The following is a 22,481-nucleotide window of genomic DNA, read 5'->3' as shown; positions in this document are numbered from 1 at the left end:
GCAAAATATTTCACGCTTCAGTAAATTCCAATTTAAATGCTTCATTATATTCGTTCACTTCAGCAGAACTCGTTTACACTCGCTAATATATATCGGTGATGCTGTAAAGGCGAATCAAACACCTTCTTAAGGGAGGATAACCTATAGTTTTCCATACACATATACAGTGTTTTTTTAAGGTGTTTTGGGGGACCGTTTCGGTTTTCTCCAGCGGTTTCCCAAAATTTGCCAGTAGCCTAATAAATAATTCGTTTAAGCAAATATGGCTATTTTTTGGTATTTAAATGAAACACTTGCGGTCTCTTAAAACTACTTAGCGGTCACCCAAACCAAACCTTAAAAAAAAACCTGCACATATATATTAAATTAACAGACATAAGGTTCATTATGGTCTTCATCCACCAAGCAACGAACTGGGTGATTCTATTTTTAAGCTTAAAGTACAAGTATTGCTACAGCAGAAGGCAACAACAAAACACTGAGACACCACAAACAGAACTGATGACATTTCTAGCACAAAGCACAATACCATTAGATAAATACATTGCATGGCAAAATCAAAAACACCAAAACGTCTCACTGCAATTCTTATTATTAGTTTTTTCCAACCAATAAGTTGTAAAATTTACAATTGCCAGAAGAGCTCTATAAGGACAATGAGTTGTAAAGTTTTAAATAACGCATAATCCTACAAACTAAACAATGCTGATGTGGCAAATGTATTGCTTTAACCAACGTTTCAACATCTTATTCAGGTCGCCTTTATCAGGGTAACAACAATCCACAAAGTAAAACTCAAAATGAACGAAATCGTCACATAAAAACCGAAATAAAACAAACAAACATTCCTGTGTAAATTTGAAGTTATTTTAATCAAGTTGTCAAGTATGTGTCTAATATTGGATCTACCATCTCCGTTACTAGTTTAAGTGCAGACAATGCAACTTCTGCAGCTAAAACTTACCTGAGGAAAATATGATATTCTGTATTTGTCTCGGATTCCTTTAGGTTGGTTCCACGAAAGTTGGATAGAATTTCCACCAACTGACACAGACTGGAAGTTGGAAGCATCCAGCGGGTCTGAAGATAAAATATTGTGTTTAACAAATTTTTAGCTTTTCCAGCAGTCGTTATTGTAATATGCTGCTGTCTGTTGATACATTATGCCTGGCAGCAACAGCAATATTGTGTTTAACACATGTAACTGTGGTTTTGCTGTACATAACCTGATAACTTTGTGACTGTGGGAAGTTTTTAATACTTTCAAATTGTTTATATCGTTTTTTTAACTAACCAGTAGCATACACCCCTGAAAATTTGATAACTCAGTTCGTGGTACAAATTACAAACAATACATCAGATTATAGTTGTGGATAATAATTTCATTCATATTGTTATAAAATAGTATAGAAGGGCTGAGATGCCCTGAACTAAATAATAATTGGGATTAATTTTGTTGTTTGGCCATTGTGAGCCAGCTTTCTCTGTGCCCTATGCCCAGTTGTGGCATCGGAACAGATTTGGTAAGGCATGGCTTTTAAGCCTGTTACACCCAACAAACTGGAGTGCTGTTGTATGGCTGCACCAGCCAATACAGCCTATCCCTTGTCACCAGCTGCACTGATGATACCTTATAGGTTGAAACAGTGTGCACTGTCTGCAGCTTATGTACATTGGCTTGATGCTTTTACATTAAACTGAACCTGGAGCCATTACATGACAAGTAAGCTGAGACACTTGCACATTTGGCCAATCTATTTCCCAGCTGCATTGAAGAGACCTTATAGATCAAAACAGTGTGCACTGTTTGTAGCTTAATTATCATTTCAAGTCTAGCTCTTCTGGCTAATGTGTTTTTATTCCGACGTTTCAACGTCCTCAGGGTAAATTTACCCTGATAAAGGCGACCTGTATAGCACGTCGAAACGTCGGAATAAAATACATTTGCCAGAAGAGCTCTAGAAACTTGATATTATGTCTGACAGCAATAGCTTAAATATTAATTATCATTTATTGGCTTGATGCGTATACATTAAATTTCTAGATCACTCCTCAGTTTGAACAATATCCACAACTTACTGGTTGTGACAAAGATCCGTGCAAGAGGTCCGACAGTTTTTCCAGCATGAAGCCTGGCTGTAAATTGGTATCTCATCCCCGGTAGCAAGCTGCTGAGTTGGACGGAGGTAAAACTTCGTCCCATCTCAACTTTTTTGTCGATGTCTGCCATCACTGAGCTTCCAGATTTTTTCACTGAGATTTCCTCCAATTGTGCCGTTAAACTTTCACCACCGGATGGCGCTGGTTGGTAAACAATCTACAATAAATATTCAGAGTTATCATTTGCTGTTACTGCACCCCTTTTAAAGATACATTTTCTGACACGGTCACTGAAGTTGTTTTGCTGGGTAATTTGGGGTGTAAAAAACTGCAAAAACGTTTCTAGATTAATATTTGTCAGCAATATGTGGTTTGCATGGGTGACAGTGTTAAAACAATATTGACCACATCAATTTTCTTTTCTTTTAAATCTAAATTCCTTTTTACCTCTTAAGGAATGTCAAAACTTGCTTACTGTTATCCACTCCCAGTCCTAGCATGTCAAAACTAAACACTAATCGCAGTGGTTACCAATTTTTTTGACAAATTCCTCACTTAAAAATTATAACAAAATATGTTTATTCCTCCCTAAAAGACTTATATAGTAGATGCTAAACCATACAAAGATCAGATAAAATTGGATACTTTATCAACTTTACACGTCATAAGCCTGGAGTGTCTATGTTCAAACGACATGTAAAAATTAAGTAAATTCCTCCCTTAAAGCTTTAAAATTCCTCTCCGGTTGGGAACCACTAGACTAAGTGTGATATCTCAGTGCAATAAATGAAATTATTTTACCTCAATATTGTCCACAAATGTTGGGATTCTTCCCCAAGCAAGCATCACAGAATCATTAGATGAAGACTTCACTCGGAAACGGCTCACTGCAAAATATTTTACATTTAATGTTAACTGCAAATAAACGTTTACATCAGTGCTTCTCAACTGGTTCACCCTTCAAAGTAATCTAACAAGACCAAAAATAACAGAAAAATGAATCTGTATCACATAATTGTTTTAATGTTCAGTTCTATGACGTGGCCAAAGTTTAAACAATGCTTTACAACTCAATGCAGATGATTGAAGTTTTTATTTTTGCTTTAGAACTGAGGATGCCGTTAAATTGTCGACATCAATATTATTAACAATACATTGCAACATGAAAAACACAGATTAATTTAGGTGCACTGAAAGTTTCAGTTTAAACAATGCTTTACAACATTGCAACCTTTATTTGCAAAACTACTGTTTCATCTACATTTCCCCAACACTTACCTGGTGGAACGGGCAGAGCTGTGTTTTGTGGAATCCAAACCTTGGATGGGTCCTACAAACAAACAGCACTATACTGACATGTACAGTGGATGGAACATTGCTTATCAGCTTGCCCATGTAATCATCAGTTAGCTAATGAAGTCTACATGTATGTTATATAGTAGGTGTAAAAGTGAAGATAGAAGTTACATAAGAGCACCACACAATGTTTGATGTTTTATCGTAACATGCTGTTGTTTATAGTATAAACCAGTGGTTCTTAACCGGTGGGAAATTTAATGGTTTCAGAGGGAAATTATGTAAGTCACGTAACCAAACTCGGGCCCGAGGGTCGAACCCGGCTTTGAATTAATCGTTGAAAGTTACTTTCCTAACATTTTCCGCAACAACATTTAAGATTAATTTCAGCAAGGCTTACAAGACACATACAAATCCAAAGGACGTTTGTTACATCACAGACAAGACTAAAAGTATCAATAACTTTGCTATTGTGCGCGAATAAAAGCCTTTCCTTTGTTGATTGTGATGCAATAAATAACTATTGCAAGCATAGCAGACTCTTCAGTATTCTAAAAAGTTTAATCTCTCGCAGAAGCACTAATTAAACTAAATAAGATTGCAGTATACCTTTGGGGTTCCAGACCAAATCGCTTCACAAAATTATTTCATTTAAAGAATATTTTTTGTTAACATAGGGCACAAAACATCAGTATAAAAACTAGAAGGGTGGCTTAGCACATATTGCCCTTGCATATACACTATAACACATATTTTCTACACTAATTTTATATTAGGTCCCATATCATCCATTGTCTTTTATAACCTTGGCTGTTTCTGCAAGCAAAAACTCATGGGTCCCCCACACATGCAAAGTTGTAAATAATACATTTCAAGAGATAACCATGAGAAAGTCGGGTGTTGTAAGGTAAAACACAGTGATCGGTACTGTGCCTGAATAAATTCTATTTTATGGTCTATCTGAGAAAAAAAGTGTTAAACAGTGAGAAAATAGGCTAAAACACAACAATCAGCTCCTATAACACAAATCAGCGCGAATTGCACGTGACTGTTGGGGGCTAGTGGAGTAAATGATAGAGCTACAGGGTTGAACCCAACAATTAACACCTATAAATATTGCACTGTACAAGCTCTCCAAATTTCATTTAATTCAGACATAGTTTGAAAAATTGACCCATTTTGGGGGGCTAGTGGGGTAAATGCTGGGGCAACAGGGTAAAACACAACATTATACACCTATAAATGCACACTCTACAAGCTGTCCAAATTTCATTTAATTCTGACATTGTTAAAAAATTGACCCATTTTGGGGGGCTAGTGGGGTAAATGTTGGGGCGACAAAGTTGAACATAACAAACAACAACTATAAGTAGCACACTCTATAAGCTGTCCAAATTTCATCCAATTCGGACAATGTTTAACAAATTCACCCTTTTAGGGGGCTAGAGGGGTAAATATTGGGGCTACAGGGTTAAACACAACAATTGAAACCTAAAAATGACAAATTATACAAGCTGTCAAAATTTCATCTAATTCCGACAGCGTTTAAAACACTCACCCATTTTAGGGGTTAGTGGGGTAACTGATGGGGTTTAAAACCCAAAAGTATAAAATATGAAACCACAATGACCCAATCAACAGTCATGTAAAATTTTATCCAATTCTGACAATGTTTAACATTTTGACCACTAGAGGTGTTATTAGCAACATTCGTCAATGCTTCTGACGTCATAAGGCTGTTAAGTGTCAACTGCAAAACATCCTCGAACAAACCCACAAACACTGGTAACAAATGTCTGGTTGCCTTTATAACACCTCAGAAAACTAACATTTGTGGTGCGCACCAACAACATTTTACAGTTTGATGGGTAGCAGAAAACTAACGTTTGTGGTGCGCACCAACAACATTTTACATTTTGGGGGCTAGCGGGGTAAATACTGGGGTTGTCATGACAAACGAAGCAGATGGCACATCTGCACAACCATATCTACCATCTGTGAAAGTTTCATCTAAATTCACCAAAGATTTCATGGCAAAATGGGGTGGACAAACTTCAGGGAAGAAAAAAAAAAAAAAGAAAAAAAAAGAAAAAAAAAAAAAGAAATCGAGTAAAATCAAAATGTGTCCCCTTCAGGGAAGGGGACCCATAATAATAGAGAGGGGAATTCGAAGTTGGTAATTGACTTTAGTGGGAAACCACACCAAAAACAAAAAGGTTAAGAACCACTGGTATAAACAAGTGGTCCAGGAAAGTTTAACACTAATGTTGGCAAACTTTTTGCATGTGCGGGCCCAAAAGCAGTGATATTTCGAAGGCGGGCCACACCCATGGTCATGCAACAACATAAGAGTGTCACTAAACTCACCTTGTATTTGTATTTGTTCGATGTGAATATGTATCAAATAAACCATACAGAAGTTCACAGCACAAATTAACACGACTAGGTAATTAATAACTTACTATGTATGGAGTTGGGATTGGATTTATATTATCTGCAGTTTGTGGTATAGCATCTTTCTTCGCTGATGGAAGCGATGTGCTGCGGATATCCTTGTATTCCTTGCGACAAGTGTCAGGGTTTCGGTTGTGAGCTCGAGAAGATGCTACAGAAAAATACGTTGAAATGTGGATAAAACTATCAACAGACAAAATGGCTTAAATAACACTTCCAGAGAGCTTGTATGTAGAGAATAGATTGTGTTGCAGCATGTGGTGCTGTTATAAGTAGTATGAGATGAGTTTGTTTCGCATGATAAACATAAGGACATAATTGCACTGAACAATCACCAAGCCAGAAATAGCTGCGCAAAGTTAAAACGTTATGGGGCGCAAAAAAGTGAAGGCCACAATTGGTGGATAATGGTTAAACGTGCTGCAGCTACACCGTATTATAAAGGGCTATGTGACTGGGGCTCACAAGAAACAACAGGATGGATGGGTGATAGTAATAAAAAATGTTTCAGTTTCATGTATTTGCTATATATAAGCTCTTTAGTATGTTTACAAACTTGTTTTAACCCACCTTGGTAAGTGAAAGTATAAAGTTCAGGTTGCAAGCAGCTGTTTGATGTTTGTGCATTTGAAACATGAAAATGTGCCATAAATCCAATGAAGGTTTTGTGGATTTGCCAGCTTATCTAAACATAAACATTTCTTTCCACCTTGAACTTGACCGGTGTTCAACACCAAAGTTTTCTCACATAAAATGTAATTTGTCACTAATATGCTTGAATGTAGTAGTGGTTCCCAACTGGTAGCAATTGAAAACTTTAGGGGGAAATTTACTTTGATTTTTACATGTGGTTTGTAAATAGACACTTAAGCTCTGGGAATATAACATGTAAAGTTGATAAAAGACCCGATTTGAAATGATCTTTGTATATTTAGCATCAACTATGTAGTCAATTAGGGAGAAATGAGAATGTTTTGAATTGTTAAGTGAGGAATTCCTTGATAAAGGTTGGGAACCACTGACTTAATGCATTTGAGAAGAAACACTAAGCTTTTACAAATGCTAAACTAAGTTAGTTACCTAAACACATCTAATTTTTCACAGTTATGTTAAGTTATTTACTTGTTCGAACACAATCAGACCATTGTAAGGGTCCGACAAACTTTCAACGGTGCAAATTTCCCAGAAGCTGATCGAGTCGAGCAGACAAGTAGCAGGAATCCTCATCACCAACAACCATTCCCCATTTAAGTTCGGCCTCGTCCCTTCCAAGGTCACCTGACCTTGACCTCCAGAACCCCAATCAGACATCCACCGGAGGGCAGGTGCTGTAAAACATACAAACTTCAGCAAAAAGCCTTTTCAAAAATTTTTATAAAACATTGTGCCAATGTAACAGGAAAAGGACAGTTTGAAGTAACATGTAGATAAAGATGAACAACTGTAACAACACACCAAGTGCGTAGTGCAACAAACAGACAGACAGAGGCTAAAATCATCGGTGTGAAGTTTCAACAAAATACAAAGTGGCCATATGGTCGTTGTTTTTTAAGTCAATAAAAAGTCTACATCACAATTACTAACAAAACAGTGGAAAGTTACTGGCAGGCAAAATGATTATTAGCGCTACAACAAAACTTTTGTTCATACATCAAAATTTCATTTATGTAACTTACACTGGGTTGGCACTATACCACTAGATGGAGCACTAGTTGTTGGTAAGGGTTGAAGTTGCTCATTTCGAGGTGCGATGAGATTAACAGGGGGGAGGGGAGTGTTTGGAGTTTGGGGGAGCGTGATTGTGTTGATGATCGGATCAACAACTGCAGACAAAACACAAAATTAGTAAGAACCTGTATATATTGGGGGTTGCAACCAAAGAGCATTGTTAGATTAAATAAACTGATTAAACAAGCTCAGACGATATGATGGACAAATTGTGAGAACAAAACATTAAAACCATGTTATTTGCATGTGTTTACATCAACATACTCTGTGTAGTATTTCCGATTTCCTATAGTTGATCTTATACTGACAATAAAACCATAATAAGGATTATGTAGACCAGGGCTTCTCAAACTTTCTTGTTCTGCGACCCCATTTCAGAAAAGAAATTTCTACGTGACCCCTTGATGGGTATAGCCTATACACGGGAATGATTTTTAAACTAGAGATGTACCGAATATTCGTTTTGCCGAATTTATTCAGCCGAATCGGCCACTTTTGCAAAGATTCGGTTTCGGCCGAATAATTTGTTGCGATTCGGCCGAAACCGAATGTTTTACGAACACACATTTAAAGCGTTAAACATGTCTTTTCTGCTCAGTACCAACAAAAATCCAGTCAAATATTATATTTTTAACACATTATCGTTTTTCCCACTGCAGACAACTAATCAGTAATTCATTGTTGGGTTGGAAATCATGCTTAAGGCAATGTTAAACCCCGCAGAACTAAAATGAGGACGAAACACAACTATTCTGCACTAATTGCCTGGTAAATAAACTTATATTTTCATGTCAAACGCGTAGCGTAATTCAGTTTCAGCCGAATCGAAATTTCGACGATTCGGTACATCACTAGTTTAAACTTATTTTAAACTTTAAACAATAAATTTACGCATGTGTACCATATTGTAACAATGACATAATAACGCATGATGTTTCGCGACCCCAAAATTATATTTGGCGACCCACAGTTTGAGAAGCCCTGATGCAGACTACAAAAGTTTGGCTTGGCAGCAGCAGAGCAATGTATGCCTTTTTCTGACAACTAATGAAGCTTCAAATAAAGGGTTCGGCAACCCCTGGCATGCGTAGCAAGGTTGGCACTCAAGGTGATTTTTCATGACAAATCTTTCTCCTTATTATTGATGTCAGCTGACACAAACCATTATTACTCAGAAAAACGTTAGCACACAAAGTCATTACCATGTGTAAATATCAAAGGACATAGCGTGGTGTTAACTCGTTCTTAATACGCCCCTATTTTTTGGAGTTTTTATAGTTGTTTGGCCAGAGTGATTGAAAACAGCATACAGGATCATGCAGACTACATGATTTCAGATTGGCAGCAAAAAAATGTAGGCCATACTCACAACTGATAAAACTTTAAACCAACCTTCAAACTGGTCAGTTGCAAATACACTTGTAGTGGTTTGTATAGTTGGCCGATCTGGTGGCAAAATTGGTCTTCTACTGGCGACTGGTTCCACTGGTTCCATGTAACCACTTCCTGATCCTTCCATGGGATGCGGAAGTTGCTTCGGACAATCCTCTGGAAATCTCCACTGGAGGGATGGAGCAGCTGGGATAGAAATCACATGTTAACACATGCTACGCTTGGGGTAGCAAAGAGTTTTTATATGATGTGAAATATATTTCTCGAACTTGAAAAATCCCTCAGTGTTGACATGATGCATCCTTGTTACATTTTATGTTGACAGAAGTGTTAATTTAACTTTCAGGTGAAAAACTTACACTTCTCAATGACAACAAAACTGTAAGCTGGCTCTCTGAAGCAATTCCGTAAAAACCTTGCTTCACTAAACTGGAATCGAATTCCTATCGTCTGCATTCTCTCCTGCCATCCAATTTGTTGGAAGTACATCGTTCGTGACGACAAACTTGATTCAGCGACATTCAAACATGCATTCCAGACCTGCAAAAAAGCAACATCATCTCATAATAGCTCAGTGAGTGGAGCATGAGTCCAGGAAAGACTCCTATCGTGGGTTCGAATCCCACCACAGGCTAGATTTTTCTAGCCTGTGCTTCACCATGTGTGAATGCTTGGGAGACCAGCTTAATTTAGCATAAATGCTCCAATGGACCTGGAACACTATGCTACACAACTAATCTGAATTTTTAAACTTACATCAAGTTCTGTAAGGGGGCAATCGTGGGGAAATCCCATTTTAAGTTGCCAAGCCCCAGTGGGTTGTAGATCGGGAAGTTCAAGTTTTATCTCAGCTCCTATCGCCCAAGTGTTGGTAAACTTTATGATGGGGGTCATACCTGCAAAGAAATACAGAAATAATTGAGCAGTCTGTGCAAACTTGTTCAAACAAAATCACACTAGTTAGATGACAAGCCGCACCATTACACACATGTAAAACGGAAAGGTACAGAGAAAAGATTAAAACAGCAAATAAACTCAATGACTTACGATGTTCGCAGTTGATGCCAAACACATTATCAGGGCAAGTGCAGAGATAGTTGAACCCTTCCACACTGGTGCACTGACCATTGTTCTCACAGGGTGATGATGAGCAAGCTGCAATTGATTAAAAGAAGATGAATTGTTGACAAAATATTTTCACAAGAGAAAACTCCAACAAATTGCATTTTTATCACTTACAGAAGCTCTAAGTATCAGAACTTGAATATAACACCAGATATCTGAATAAATTAAAGTAAGCTTTATGGACAAAGTTGTTGAGAAGGCATATATCAGTTCTTCGGGTTAGTAGAGCAAGGTAGGGTAGAAAAATGTTTAAACAGCATTAAATTTTTAAGTTTGCACAAATTATAACAAAAGTCAGGATTACCGAGAAATTAAAATAGAATCCTAAAGAAAAACAACCGATCTTTTGGAACAATTCCTATGCACTATAACTTTTTGTACCAAAAATTATAGATAATTATCTGTTTTACAAACATGTAAGCTGATGATGAGGGTGTGAGGTCACATAACAAATACACAAATTTAATACCTTTGCAAATCATACATCAGTACATTGTTGAACAAAACGAGTCAACTTAATGTTTATCAACTTACCATTAAGTTGAGAAGCGGTGTTAATAGCAAAAACTTGTCGTGCAATTTCTTGTGGGTCGAGCGCAACCAGAGATTGCCCTGAATTTATGCTTTCTATGTAAAGAATCCCCGCTGCTGCCGATTGAAACGCTGAGTTGTGTAGAATGTGAGGTTGGTTGCCAACAAAATTTTTCCTGCAAGATAAAATGCAAACGTTAACAACCCAAGTAAACAAACAGTGCTTGTTAGTTGTTAGTTTTATTAGCTGACTGGTAGTTGTTTCAAAACAAAGGTACTTGTTCAATCAAAACATGTAAACAAAGCCTTAATGGAAACAATGAATGCAAAATATATATATACACAAGAAACCCTCACACGAAATAGAAGCAGATTCTATTTTGTGGCAAGCAGCATTTAAATATTCGGTGGCATGCAACATGTTAAAACACCAAAACATGGAAGTGCACCCCACCTAGTGTCCACAAGATGTCCGCTGTCATCCGGTCCACCTACAATAGCTCCAGTTAACTCATGTGCGTTGTTGCTAGGCGACCCGAAAAATCCCCATCCACACTGTTGCGGGGGAGTGGGACATGAGCTGGAAAAAAGTGGTTTAATAATGATATGGATGGAAAAAGTTTTCTGGAAATATCAATATAGTTTTCTACAGCAATTTTAATCAAGATGCAAACTCAGTTGCTGAGATAAAGCACAAAATGATGTTGTAAAACAGTTTGTTAACTATCTAGGGTTATTTACAGAAAACACCATACCCGATGATGTCATGAGCATTTATCAAAACGTTTAAAATATAAAGCAAGCCGCTTTTCTATTTGGGCCATTATTTTCACCATTAAACTTATGAACAGACCCTTGTATAGTGTTACACAATGCTGAAACTATATTAAAGTTCTTTAATATAGTTTCAGCAAAATGTTACCACAAAAAATCTGAACAGAAAATATTTTAAAACACTCCAAATGACATGAGGATATTACCATGCAGCCATTTTTGTGAAACAAAGTACAAACAACATTCAATAGATACACAGTAAACATTTTACCCTCTTACCTATCTCTGTCGTGCAACTTCTTGGGGTAATCGGTTCCATACCCAACCATATAACTCACTCCACTGTCTTTCCCAAGCACTTCTGATATTTGTTGTTTTACCATGGCCTGATAACTCGTTGCTTGATTGAGATCTAACGTTTCTTCTGCTGTTAGTGTGCACAAAAATGCTGTGTTCGCTGAAAAAATATATAAAGTATATATAATTGATCTATATTTTAGCTCTGCTAGTTCATGTTTATTTTGTAAAGCACAAAACAGAACCCGAAAAATTTTTGATGCCCGAAATATATCGGGCTACAAACAAATGCGGTTTTTGCTGAACCAATTCGTAAAACTTTTCTATGCTATTAACCAGATAATTTTGCGAACAAACGGCTTAGGTTGAATTAGAATTTCCACTGTAGAGAAATGGATTATGTAAGTAACTCCATTCATCTGTATTAATAACCCACAACACCCTATGGTGCATGAAAGACAATGCAAAGTAATTTGTCGAAGACCAAAGCACCATTTTAGAAAACCTGCATTGGGTGTTGGCAACTTACCCACAAATAACATTTTGTTTTTGATTTTTGGCATTGACAACAAACCATCTGGTGTTTTTGGGGCATTTTGAGCACTCCATGTATCACAGAAGTTTAGAACAGGAGTGATGTACAAATCGTAATCTCCTGTCAGCTCAGATAATAAAAGCTGAAAAGCAGAAACAAAAACTTTCAACAAAATCATGTTTCAAATGTAAATAATACAATGTTTTTGTTTGTGCACTATGCGATCCGTTAGTGACATTTAACGAAATGTAATTTACCTGCACAGCCAATATTTTGTTGTCGTAAGTAAATCCTTTATCGGTATTAATCTTGTCAAGACCGAATTCCTGATATTTTGCGACGGCGTCATCCAAATAAGATTGCTTGTAAGTTGCTTTATGAAGCCAAATCGCGGCCCAAACCAGCTCATCGCCATAACCACTTGATCTAAACAAAATATCTTTAAAACTACGCTATCTGTACTTGATATATATAATCAGATAAATATTTTTAACACAACAAAACCAATTCCTATGAAAAAAGTAAACATCTTGGATTTCGCGCCAAAACACACACTAATAATATAGAAAACGATTTATGCGAACATTAAACTTACGGATAAAAGTTCGCTGCGCCCGGAATAGAAAAAACGTCGTATTTTGCCCGATGTGTGTCGGCAAAGAAATACAATTCTTCAGCATGACGTAAAAGGTCGTTTGAATAATCGGGAGCTGAAAAAGTTAAAAAATAATGTCAAGAAGATTTTTTCCCGAAACAACTTGTGGCAGGTTATAGAAGCACATTAAGAAATGTTACATTCATCCAAATTGATCTGTGTGCTTATAAAACTGGTGTTTTAAAGCGAGTTGGGTGAAACTTAAGGCCATTTTTCAAAAGCTTTCAAAGGATAAATGATAAAAAGTGGTTCAGATCTATATGTACTGTGTCGAAACTAACAATAGGCTACCGTTGCAGAATAAAGTAAAAAATAAATGTACTTTAAACTTTTTGGCCTATCTATATTAACCGTAATTTTGGGCGCTCACATATAGTTGATAATTTCTGCGTCAACAAAATACATTAAAACATGAATCTTACCAACAGTTGAGAAGAGAAGTGCTGACGCTGCGAGGGCTGCTGCAGTTTCGGCGGCCAATTCTGATCCAGGTTCGTTCTGAGTTATTTTGTACGCCGGTCTCCTCCAGTTTATGTTGTGGCTGCTCTCCCAATGTCCGTGGTCAATCGTAGGGTCGCCCACCTGTCAATCAAACATATCAGTCAAGTTGGCCACAATCATTATAGTGACCTCAACTTTTTTAGCTTATAACGTCTCAATGCTGCACAGCGACACATGGGAAAGAGGGGACTTTTAAATGAAGCTTCAAACTTAACATATTTGGTCGAATAAACTTGAAAGTGAAAAGGTATCATACTCCTAGTCAGTGATTCTCAAACTGTGTACCGCTGTACAATAGTACCCCGTGAGAGATTTCAAAGTGTGTCGCGAAATATTCGCTATTTTAAGTGCAAACATTTCCTGGTGTGTGCGTGCATGACAAACTTTTAAAGGCCCATTTTTTTCTTATCTGCTGTAAAAAGAAACCACACATCACAATAAAGTTGCAAATTACAAATAATGCGCAGCTATTTCAGACTTGGTGAATATTTTAGCGGAATTCTGCCGATATTTGAGTACATTAGCATTATTGTATTTGTATGATATATCGAGTCTTACCATTCCATATAACACATTGGCTCGTGGGTGCGTTTTTACGAAGTAATCTGTCCCCCACTTAATAGCTTTGTACAGGTGAACAGTTTGACCTGCGTGTTCATAACCACCAGCAAATTCCAAAGCTCCCCAAGCAAGTTGTGTTACAGCAAAAGCCATTGGGAACCCAAATTTTATGTAATCTCCACCTAAAACACAAAAACTATGAAGTTATTTCACTAAAACAACAATCAGCCAATCATAAAACAATGAACAATGAGAACAATAAGGTCGTTCAGTTTATCAGCGCCGAAACAGGGCGAGCATCTAAGCGGCGCCATGGCTAAGCGGTTACAGCGCCTGTCTAGTAAACAGGAGATCCTGGGTTCGAATCCCAGTGGTGCCTTGCTTATTTTTTTGCTCCTCACCGATGTAGTAGCCCCCGGTTAGATCGATGCCTTCAGCTCCGCCATCGTACAAGGCTGAATCAAGTTTCCAATTTATCCGATTGTCTTCTGGCATTTTTCCTGACCTTTGAGCCTCGAAGAATAATAATGAATATTCGATTACTTTGTTGTAATCCACAGTAAAACCTGAAACAACAACAATCGATTAACGTTTTTTTTAACTTTTCTCAAAAACCTTTACTTAAATCAGATATTAACCAAGTGTTTTGTTTTTGTAAAATACGACTTGCAACCATGGGCTCCGGCAGAAAGTTTCGCAAGGGGGGTTAAGATGTACAACAGATGAGTTGCAATTATGTACATATAGGCAGAAATTATATGCAGTAGAATTGCGTGGCCTCTAACTTGAAAAACTCTGACGTTTTGCCCCTACATGCCGGCACTGCATGGTAGCAACACCATTTGCCAGTATTTCACCTAAATAGAATATCGGGTAGCGTGACGTGTCCGTCTATTCTCATGTCAAAAAAGCTCAAAAAAGTTTCCAACTAAAATATCCCAAGAGTTTTCTTATCAAGCATCTGCACATTTCTACATCTTAACACCAACATGCAAAGTAACTTAAAATATGTAGGCTATACATGAATAAAATGTTGCGGCCAGACATAATGTATCAACAAGTTTGTATAGCTCTTCCAGCAGTCTTTATATATTTTTGTGTGTTTCGCCGTCTTTTCGCTTTATAATAACTTCTTTATCCTGATGAATTAAGGTGTCTCGTTTGGGACATCGAAACGTCGGCATATTATAATAAAAAGTGTCAAAAGGGCTAAAATTTTGTTGATGTAGGCTACGGTTCGGCATATTTCCGGGAAAGTCGTGCACCCTATTAGCCTTGTGAATTGAACCAATGTTTCTACAAAACACGAATCATGTCAAAATTTGAACTTTACTTACCGACGTCTTGGTCCTGTTTCGGGGGACTGTTGCTGAACGCTTGTCCGTAAACTTGACCCTGAAATGTGACCTTCAACGACGGCAGACCGTGCGGGGAATACCCCAACATGTTAAATTCGAACGTGCCCGCCCCCAAGTGGCCGTTCCACGGTTGGTTGGAGATGACGTAGTATGTGAAGTCAGGCGCAACGTCCGTGACTCGACCTTTCCAAACCTAGAAGGTCATTTCGTAAATCAGTGGTTTTCAACTCGTTTCAAGCTATGGACCACCAGTTTAATTAAATCAGCGGTTCTCAATCGTATACGGACCGCGTACCACCGGACAACTTACTATATAGCTGCATAACACCTAAACGTCCCAAACCTTGTTTGAATGGATAGACCAAGAAGTAGGCCTATTTTCTCAACCTGGCTAGCATATTTAGTAATTTTAAACGACTGTACAGTAAACGACTTTACAGTAACCAGTAATGCTAACCGGTTCGCTGATCTCATAAAATTTCGTGAGACAGTTCTATAGAACCGGTGCGAACCGGCTGAATCCCACCGCACTGTATGTAACGTTTCTATGACAACCGACCTGGAAGCCCTTGACGGGTTTATCGAAGGTCAGGGTCATTTTCCAGCTTCCGCCCGTTCCCCCACGAACCGGAACTTGTACATCCGCCTCGAATCCCCCCTGACCGAAAGTTCCTGCGGATGAATACGAAATGTGGATTAGACAAAGTCGCCTCACAAGCGAATATTCATCAACTTGCATAAATGTTTTAAACAGGGATCAAATGTATTTATGTCCGAACCCGAATAACTTAGTGAAGGTCGTGATTAAGCGGACGTTAGTTTAGTGAACGTAGATGTAAACGGTCCCTGTACGTATCTTTAAAAAAACAACTCGATTTTCTCCCGTTTGTGCGACAGAAACAAAACAAGCAGACTCAGTAAAGTTTTTTCTTGCAGAAGTAAAAACAACAAATAGTTCTTTCTAACATCGTTTTAAATTGAAACTATGGACAGGAGATAAATTGAGATTCTTACAAATAAAACTCACTTTTTACGGCGAATAAAGACGAGAAAGGTCCAGCGAATGACTGCGCTGCGCTCAAATAAAATTGTAGCAAAAATAAATAACAAAATTGAAGAAATATTGAATACGACAGATAACTGTTCATCTTATTTCTTTGTTTATCTAACGAAACACAGTTTAAATTTTTTTTATAACACTGCAATCAATGTTTAACAAACCAACTATACGTAAACTCGTACAATAACCTCGCTAACGCTCAAAAATACAAACCGTTTTACACAAAAACTCGAACTCACAAACCTGAAATGATTCCTTATCGGGATTTGGCACACAACGTAAACATAACGAGCAAAACGGTTTGTTTGCCTTGCGTAAAGTGGATATTAAAGCACGTGACACAATTTGACGAGGTGTCCTAGCAATTATCCAATCATAATTACACCGTTTATGACGACATAAAGAGTTTTAACGCGTCTGGAAGGTTTGAAAGCGTGGTCCTATCAGATTCGGCGACGTGATGATAATTTGATTGAAATTCGGGATTTCAAATTAAACCGGATTTACAAGACTGGCGAAAAACAATTAGGTGAAAAATTATGATTTCACTAAAAATGTGAACTTTTCAGTACATAACCTGAAGTTAGAGAAATATTTACTGAAATAAACCTTGAATAACAACATTTGTCTCGTTCCCACCGAACATTTCTGCAAATACTTAAAACCTAACATAAAAACACAACAAACCATTACATATTAAAGTCTATAAATCTGCTGTCTTTGAAGCTTTTTAATTTACTTTTAAATTTAATTTAAATTTCAACAAAATTATAAAATAAGTTTCAAAACCAAAAATCGTGTGCCCGTAACATTAAAACATATTCCCCATGATTTTAAACCTATTCTTGCAATCAGTTTGACAAAATAACCAACGAACAACAACAAGTAGGAAAACCAACAAGAAGTATAATAAGTTGAAAATGCGACGGTCGTTAAACTGACGGATGAGTTTCTCGTGGCGAGGTAATATTGCTAATTGGGTTTGTGCAAACTTCAAACATTCATCACAAACTTCGTGGCATGTTTATTACGAGCCACACAGAGAACGTGCTGTCCCTAATTTCTACGCTCCCGTCCGTTGCACCCGACATTGTCTTTAAACCGCCAGTCGTCACTCTTTAAACGAAACATACGAAATCAGAACTACGTGAAAACTGATTACCATTATAGTGAAGGTGAGTTTCGCTGTAGCGATTTGATGAAACACCAAATCACAAAGATTTTGCTCCACGCGAATTTGTTAGGAAAGCTTGAACAAACGATTTTGGTCAAAAGCTGAGGAATATCTGAGTTCATTTCTGGCTACAAATCGTCTTATATTGGTTATTTTGCAATTAAATTGGAAAATCAATAAGGATCATAACAAACTATAGCAAAAATTTCTTAAATTTTTTTTCTTGCCACTGTTTTGTGTTTTCATAATTTTTTTGTGCCGTACGATAAAAAAATGCCAGTCAAAACGGTCGGGGACCGCTCTGTTAAAGATTTGGATTAAGCTAGGCCGTAGAGCAATCACAAAAACACACACAACGGCTTGAAACATGTTTGAATTTCCTTTCATACAACTAGAGAAATCGTCACACAGACACGAAACAAGAAAAACGCTTAATTGCTGTAAAGCGCGTTTGATCACAAAGAGTAATAGAAGATATCAATTACCTTCGGTGAATGGGCAGTAAAGTTTATTCCGTTGAGTGGCGCTATATGGCGCACTTGAGTGGCGTTTGAGTGGGTTGTGTGGTGTGAGTGGCGCAAACAAGATTGGTTGACGTCAACAAGATGGGAATAAGGGTGAATCACTATCTTCCTTCAATAGTTGTGCTTTGAAAACCATTTGGAATTTATTTTTCCTAAACATTGCCTGTTTAATTCCAGCAAAGAAATCCTACGTCAAACGTGTCTTACTCGAAAAATGTTTGCAGTCATCATTTTTAAACCAGTTTTGCCAACTGAGTTTTGTCAAAAATGTTTAAAATGTTTTAGTGACATTTGGGAAAAGCCACTAAAATAGGCGTGAGAACTATAAGCATACTTCGCTAACAGTTTAAAGGCGTATGTCGCTTTTTTCAAAGCCCTAAAATTGAAAAAACATGAACGACTACAATCTTGGTGTTTTGTCTATGGCATGCAATGAAAAATGTCTCTCAGATACTGCAGAAATTTTCATTACATTTCACACAAAACAAAAGTTAGGAAGGTCATCTTTAAAAATAAATTTTACTGAAAACGCCAGTCAAAATGCGATTTGCCAAATTACTTCCGTTCTTGGACATTTCCAAGTAAAAAAAACTCTTCAGAATATTCTGATCGTGGATTTAAAATACACAGTAAATATTCGCCAGTATTTTTTTTAAGATAATAATAATTCATTAAAACTACGATTCACCAAAACAACGAAAACAGAACGAAGCAAATTAAAAAAAATACGCCCACCTGTTGCACAATTCCTTCCAGTCACCACACGTTGCATTTACAGCGGTAACCTTTTTCGATGTCTGTAACAGCTTCCGTTGTGCCCACAAAAGGTTTTTGTATGCAGAAGGTGCTCATGCACTGTCGAAAAATGATCATTGTTTATTAAGTGGTTGCGGAAACCAAATTTTAGTTTGCGGAAACCAAATTTGGAATAACTTTAAAAACTCAAATTATGTTTTCACTATAGCCAGGGTTGCCATACCGTCCTTATTTCTAAGAAATGTCCTTATTTTTGACTATAGTCCTTATTTTGTCTTATTTTCAACAATTACTGGTCAAATCCCTATTGCAAGTAAAAGTAAACCTAGACCTGAGCAGTTGTGAGATGCACGAAGTATTTTCTACGAACAAGAAGTGACTGAAACTGATTGTTTCTGCCCAAATATTGCATATGATATGTCATGGCTCGTATAAATGCAAAGATTTGTTCAAAAACGTTTGTTTTGTTTCGTATGAAAATTTCATTTTTCGATTGTCCTTATTTTTGGTTTCAGGTCGATGGCAACCCTGACTATAGCTTATGATACACTGTGGCGTGGTATTCGCATTTTACCCATTAAGAGAAGATTAATCGCAATTTTACCTCAAACAATTCGACAAAATACTTCTGGTGAACTTTCAAATGAAACAGACATAAAAACAAATTGATTGGTGGTAGAAGTTGGTTGAAGTGCTCTTGTATTTAGAGATCGTGTTAATAGCTTGGATAGGAGTGATTCGGGTTTGGTGCTGATCCGCTACAAGCATCACTTCAGCACTTCACGCTACAAACATGCTCCACCATCTAACACATCAGCACCAATTATCCGAGCACAAATTGATCTTTTCCAGCAAGTTTCAACGAGCGTAGAGTTTTAAACAAGGCGCTTTTGTCGGCTAATTAGGACAGATGCTTGTTGGATTGCCCTGCGTCAAGCACACTACAAGCGATTGCCTCATTTGCCCTCTAGCTTATGTAAACCCACGCAATGACTTCTCCACTAAAAGTTCCATTCAAACGACTTCGCACATTTAAATCGGGTTTGGAAACAAGATTTGGACAACGGGTTTTGGAAACGAGATTTGGACAATATAAAGTTTAACGTAGTAAAAATATCAGCAATTTTTTAGCTCTTCCGGCAGTCTTTATTATAATATGCCGACGTTTCGATGTTTTGTTTGCTAAACGTATTTTCACTATGTTTTGCTGTTTTCGCTAACTTAGTGATGTCATTGACAAAAAATACACAAAGTATGACGACATAAATTCATTGTGACGTCATTAAGAAAGGTGTGTGACGCCCAATTATGATGTCACACACACATATTGTACAGCTTTGTGACAGAAAAAGTTTATAAACTCCGGGAAAAAAATTTCCTGCTCTAAGTGGATTTGCGTCCTTGTGACGACATAAAGCGGAACAAGATGCGTCACAATGGGTGAGCGACTTTTCACATCGTCGCGTATTGGTTGTCGCGGATTGTGGGGGGAGCATGAATGGCGGGCGATAAGAGTCCGATCGCTTGTAACAACTTCGAGCGAAGATCAAACAAGTCGCGACTGTAATGTTGTTGATATTCTACAACCCATTGTTGTTGCGCGATTATGACGCTATGATCAAAGTCACACGGCTACATAAAGTGCTGCGCGTCTATAACCAGATTTTTAGTTCCAAGCGAATCGAAAAATACTTCTTCAGTTCCATAAGGCGGACTTTCTAAAGTTCCATAAGGCGGACTTTCTAAAGTTCCATAAGGCGGACTTTCTAATTTCCATGTTTCTGACTGCCACTTTATGTTCTTTGCGGCGTGAATTTAGGTTTGGTTGGTGAATAATACATGTACGGTGTTGTGGTATTGTTTGGTTTTGGTAGCAACTGTCCAATTGTTTGTAGAGGTTTCATTGCCACTTTTACCCCAGCATCGTTTAAGATTATCCTTCCCATACATCTACGCCTTTCAGTTTTGCCATTAACCCGCCGCAGACCTGACAGTCTGATAGTTTACTCTTCTGCCCTCACTCTTGCACGGTTTTTATTTAGTGGCATGTCAAAGTTTAATAAAGTTGCAAATTTGACCACTAAAAAACTGCAACAAAGGACATTTTGTTTTTCAGCTCAGTAATTTTTCCGCCCCCTGCAGACAGTGGAGATGTTGTTCGGCGTCAAATCGTCGCAGTTTGGGCGGTTAATTAAGTTTTGATCATCTCTATCCCCTCATTCATACACATAGAGATCATACACGCATGTTTGTCGAAGTTTAGTCGATATTAAATCTTCACAGGGACAGTGACGACATCAAAGCACTTTCGATGCGACACAAACAAAATAAACAGAACATTCGATTGATCCGACCGACTTTGTCGCCTCTGTGATGTAACAAAATGCTTTGTTTTGATTCGACAAATCGGAGGGCGTCGGTTCGGTTTCGCTCATTTTTTTAGTTTCAAGCAGATGTGAGGGGCGCGGAGAGGTGAAGGGCGGATTGGGATGAAAAGTTGAGAGTTTGAACGAGCGAGGATTGAAAACCACAAAACAGTTTTCCTATTCACCGCAAAATTAAAGTGGATGGAAAATTTCTGGTTTAAATATAAAAAAAACTTAAAAGCGTTTTTTCTATATCACGAAACCGAAACCGTTTCAAGTTCTCGAAAGTCGACATCAACATTTTAACGCAAACAAATGAAGTTGTATGTTGATGGGAATTACAGTGTGAATGTTGGGTCACTTGATGCAACTAAAAGTGATAAACTAGCTTCGTTGACAACATGGCGTTATTGAAAGTGAAAGTAACGTCTGCGAAAATGGCGACGGTTGTGGTAAGCAGGAAATAGATCAGGTTTCAACTGCAAATAGCTTCACGATTCAGTTAGCACGAAGAACACTGTGAGATGGGAAAGCCTTGTTCAAACATTCAAGTGTGAAACAGCGACCCCTAAATCCGCCCGACACACGTCCAACCTTCCAACACACGTGCGACTGAGGGAAGGGGGAGCGGGTTGAGCCTTTTCCCAGCAGAACCGCCACCGATTGCCACTGCTACTGCTTGCTACTGGTACTGATGGCGGTGGCGACGATGGCATATGCCTGGGCCTGTTTCCTGAGCGCACACGATGTGCGGGGGAAACAGTTTGAACGGGGAAGCCTCATTGCTCTGCTGCTGCTTGTGTGTTACACAGCTGAAAACTTAACACGTGGGATGGAGGTTTAACCCACATGTTGCATAAGATTGAAGTCTTGTTAAAAGTAGAAACTTATGTGAGGAGAGTTTATGTTGCAACAGGACTTAAAAACTGAATTGGATTTAGAATTGCGAACTGGCAAGTTTTTTACCAGTTAGCTTAGCAAGGCTGTGAGTTGTTCAACAGCCAGTTGTTGTAGATCTTGTTTCAGAAATTATTTTCACTTGCAACATTTCAGAGTAGTTTAGTTTCAGTAAAAGAATTTCGATGTCAAGCTTTGCACAAGTTTGAAATTAAGAGCCACGCAAGCAACAAATTATATTGTGTTGTGGATGTGTTTGACAATTTAATTCCTCTGGTCGCGTATAAAATTCGTAATCGAAAATTTTCTCCACATTCTGTCGCTAGGTCCTTTGCTTTCACAAGTTACTACTTTTACACTTTACTGCTGGACATAATGCGAGCTATACTCGCAAAAT

The 22,481-nt window shown here is 37.8% G+C and overlaps 1 protein-coding gene and 1 non-coding gene across 7 annotated transcripts in view; one reads left to right on the top strand and one right to left on the bottom strand.

Moving 5' to 3' along the window:
* The window catches only part of LOC145227964 (uncharacterized), a 53,935-nt gene that overhangs the window by 9,891 nt on the left and 21,563 nt on the right, over positions 1–22,481 (bottom strand). For 3 of the 6 annotated variants that reach the window (XM_080092930.1, XM_080092931.1, XM_080092929.1), the window contains exons 1-24: positions 16,335–16,483; positions 15,867–15,979; positions 15,287–15,500; positions 14,351–14,515; positions 13,947–14,131; positions 13,310–13,469; positions 12,828–12,942; positions 12,490–12,658; positions 12,227–12,374; positions 11,680–11,857; positions 11,081–11,206; positions 10,630–10,802; positions 10,018–10,125; positions 9,727–9,866; positions 9,330–9,510; positions 8,971–9,156; positions 7,527–7,673; positions 6,973–7,178; positions 6,421–6,535; positions 5,859–6,001; positions 3,379–3,430; positions 2,902–2,987; positions 2,080–2,317; positions 965–1,080 (exon numbers count right to left, since the gene is read on the bottom strand). In XM_080092930.1, coding sequence (XP_079949056.1) covers positions 965–1,080; positions 2,080–2,317; positions 2,902–2,987; positions 3,379–3,430; positions 5,859–6,001; positions 6,421–6,535; positions 6,973–7,178; positions 7,527–7,673; positions 8,971–9,156; positions 9,330–9,510; positions 9,727–9,866; positions 10,018–10,125; positions 10,630–10,802; positions 11,081–11,206; positions 11,680–11,857; positions 12,227–12,374; positions 12,490–12,658; positions 12,828–12,942; positions 13,310–13,469; positions 13,947–14,131; positions 14,351–14,515; positions 15,287–15,500; positions 15,867–15,979; positions 16,335–16,455 — 3,585 coding nt within the window. In that variant the 5' untranslated portion in view covers positions 16,456–16,483. Of the gene's footprint in view, positions 1–964; positions 1,081–2,079; positions 2,318–2,901; positions 2,988–3,378; positions 3,431–5,858; positions 6,002–6,420; positions 6,536–6,972; positions 7,179–7,526; positions 7,674–8,970; positions 9,157–9,329; positions 9,511–9,726; positions 9,867–10,017; positions 10,126–10,629; positions 10,803–11,080; positions 11,207–11,679; positions 11,858–12,226; positions 12,375–12,489; positions 12,659–12,827; positions 12,943–13,309; positions 13,470–13,946; positions 14,132–14,350; positions 14,516–15,286; positions 15,501–15,866; positions 15,980–16,334; positions 16,484–18,800; positions 18,921–22,481 lie in introns of those variants that run through there. The other 3 variants (XM_080092928.1, XM_080092927.1, XM_080092926.1) reach the window with 2 other exon arrangements.
* On the top strand, positions 14,256–14,328 carry Trnat-agu (transfer RNA threonine (anticodon AGU)). Its single transcript has one exon. It is a non-coding gene; the product is annotated as a tRNA-Thr (tRNA).

Source organism: Phallusia mammillata, chromosome 5, assembly GCF_965637545.1.
Source record: "Phallusia mammillata chromosome 5, kaPhaMamm4.hap1.1, whole genome shotgun sequence".
NCBI classification, from domain to species: Eukaryota; Metazoa; Chordata; class Ascidiacea; order Phlebobranchia; family Ascidiidae; genus Phallusia; species Phallusia mammillata.
Note: the sequence above shows the minus strand (reverse complement) of the source record. Positions and strands in the feature narration are given on the sequence as shown.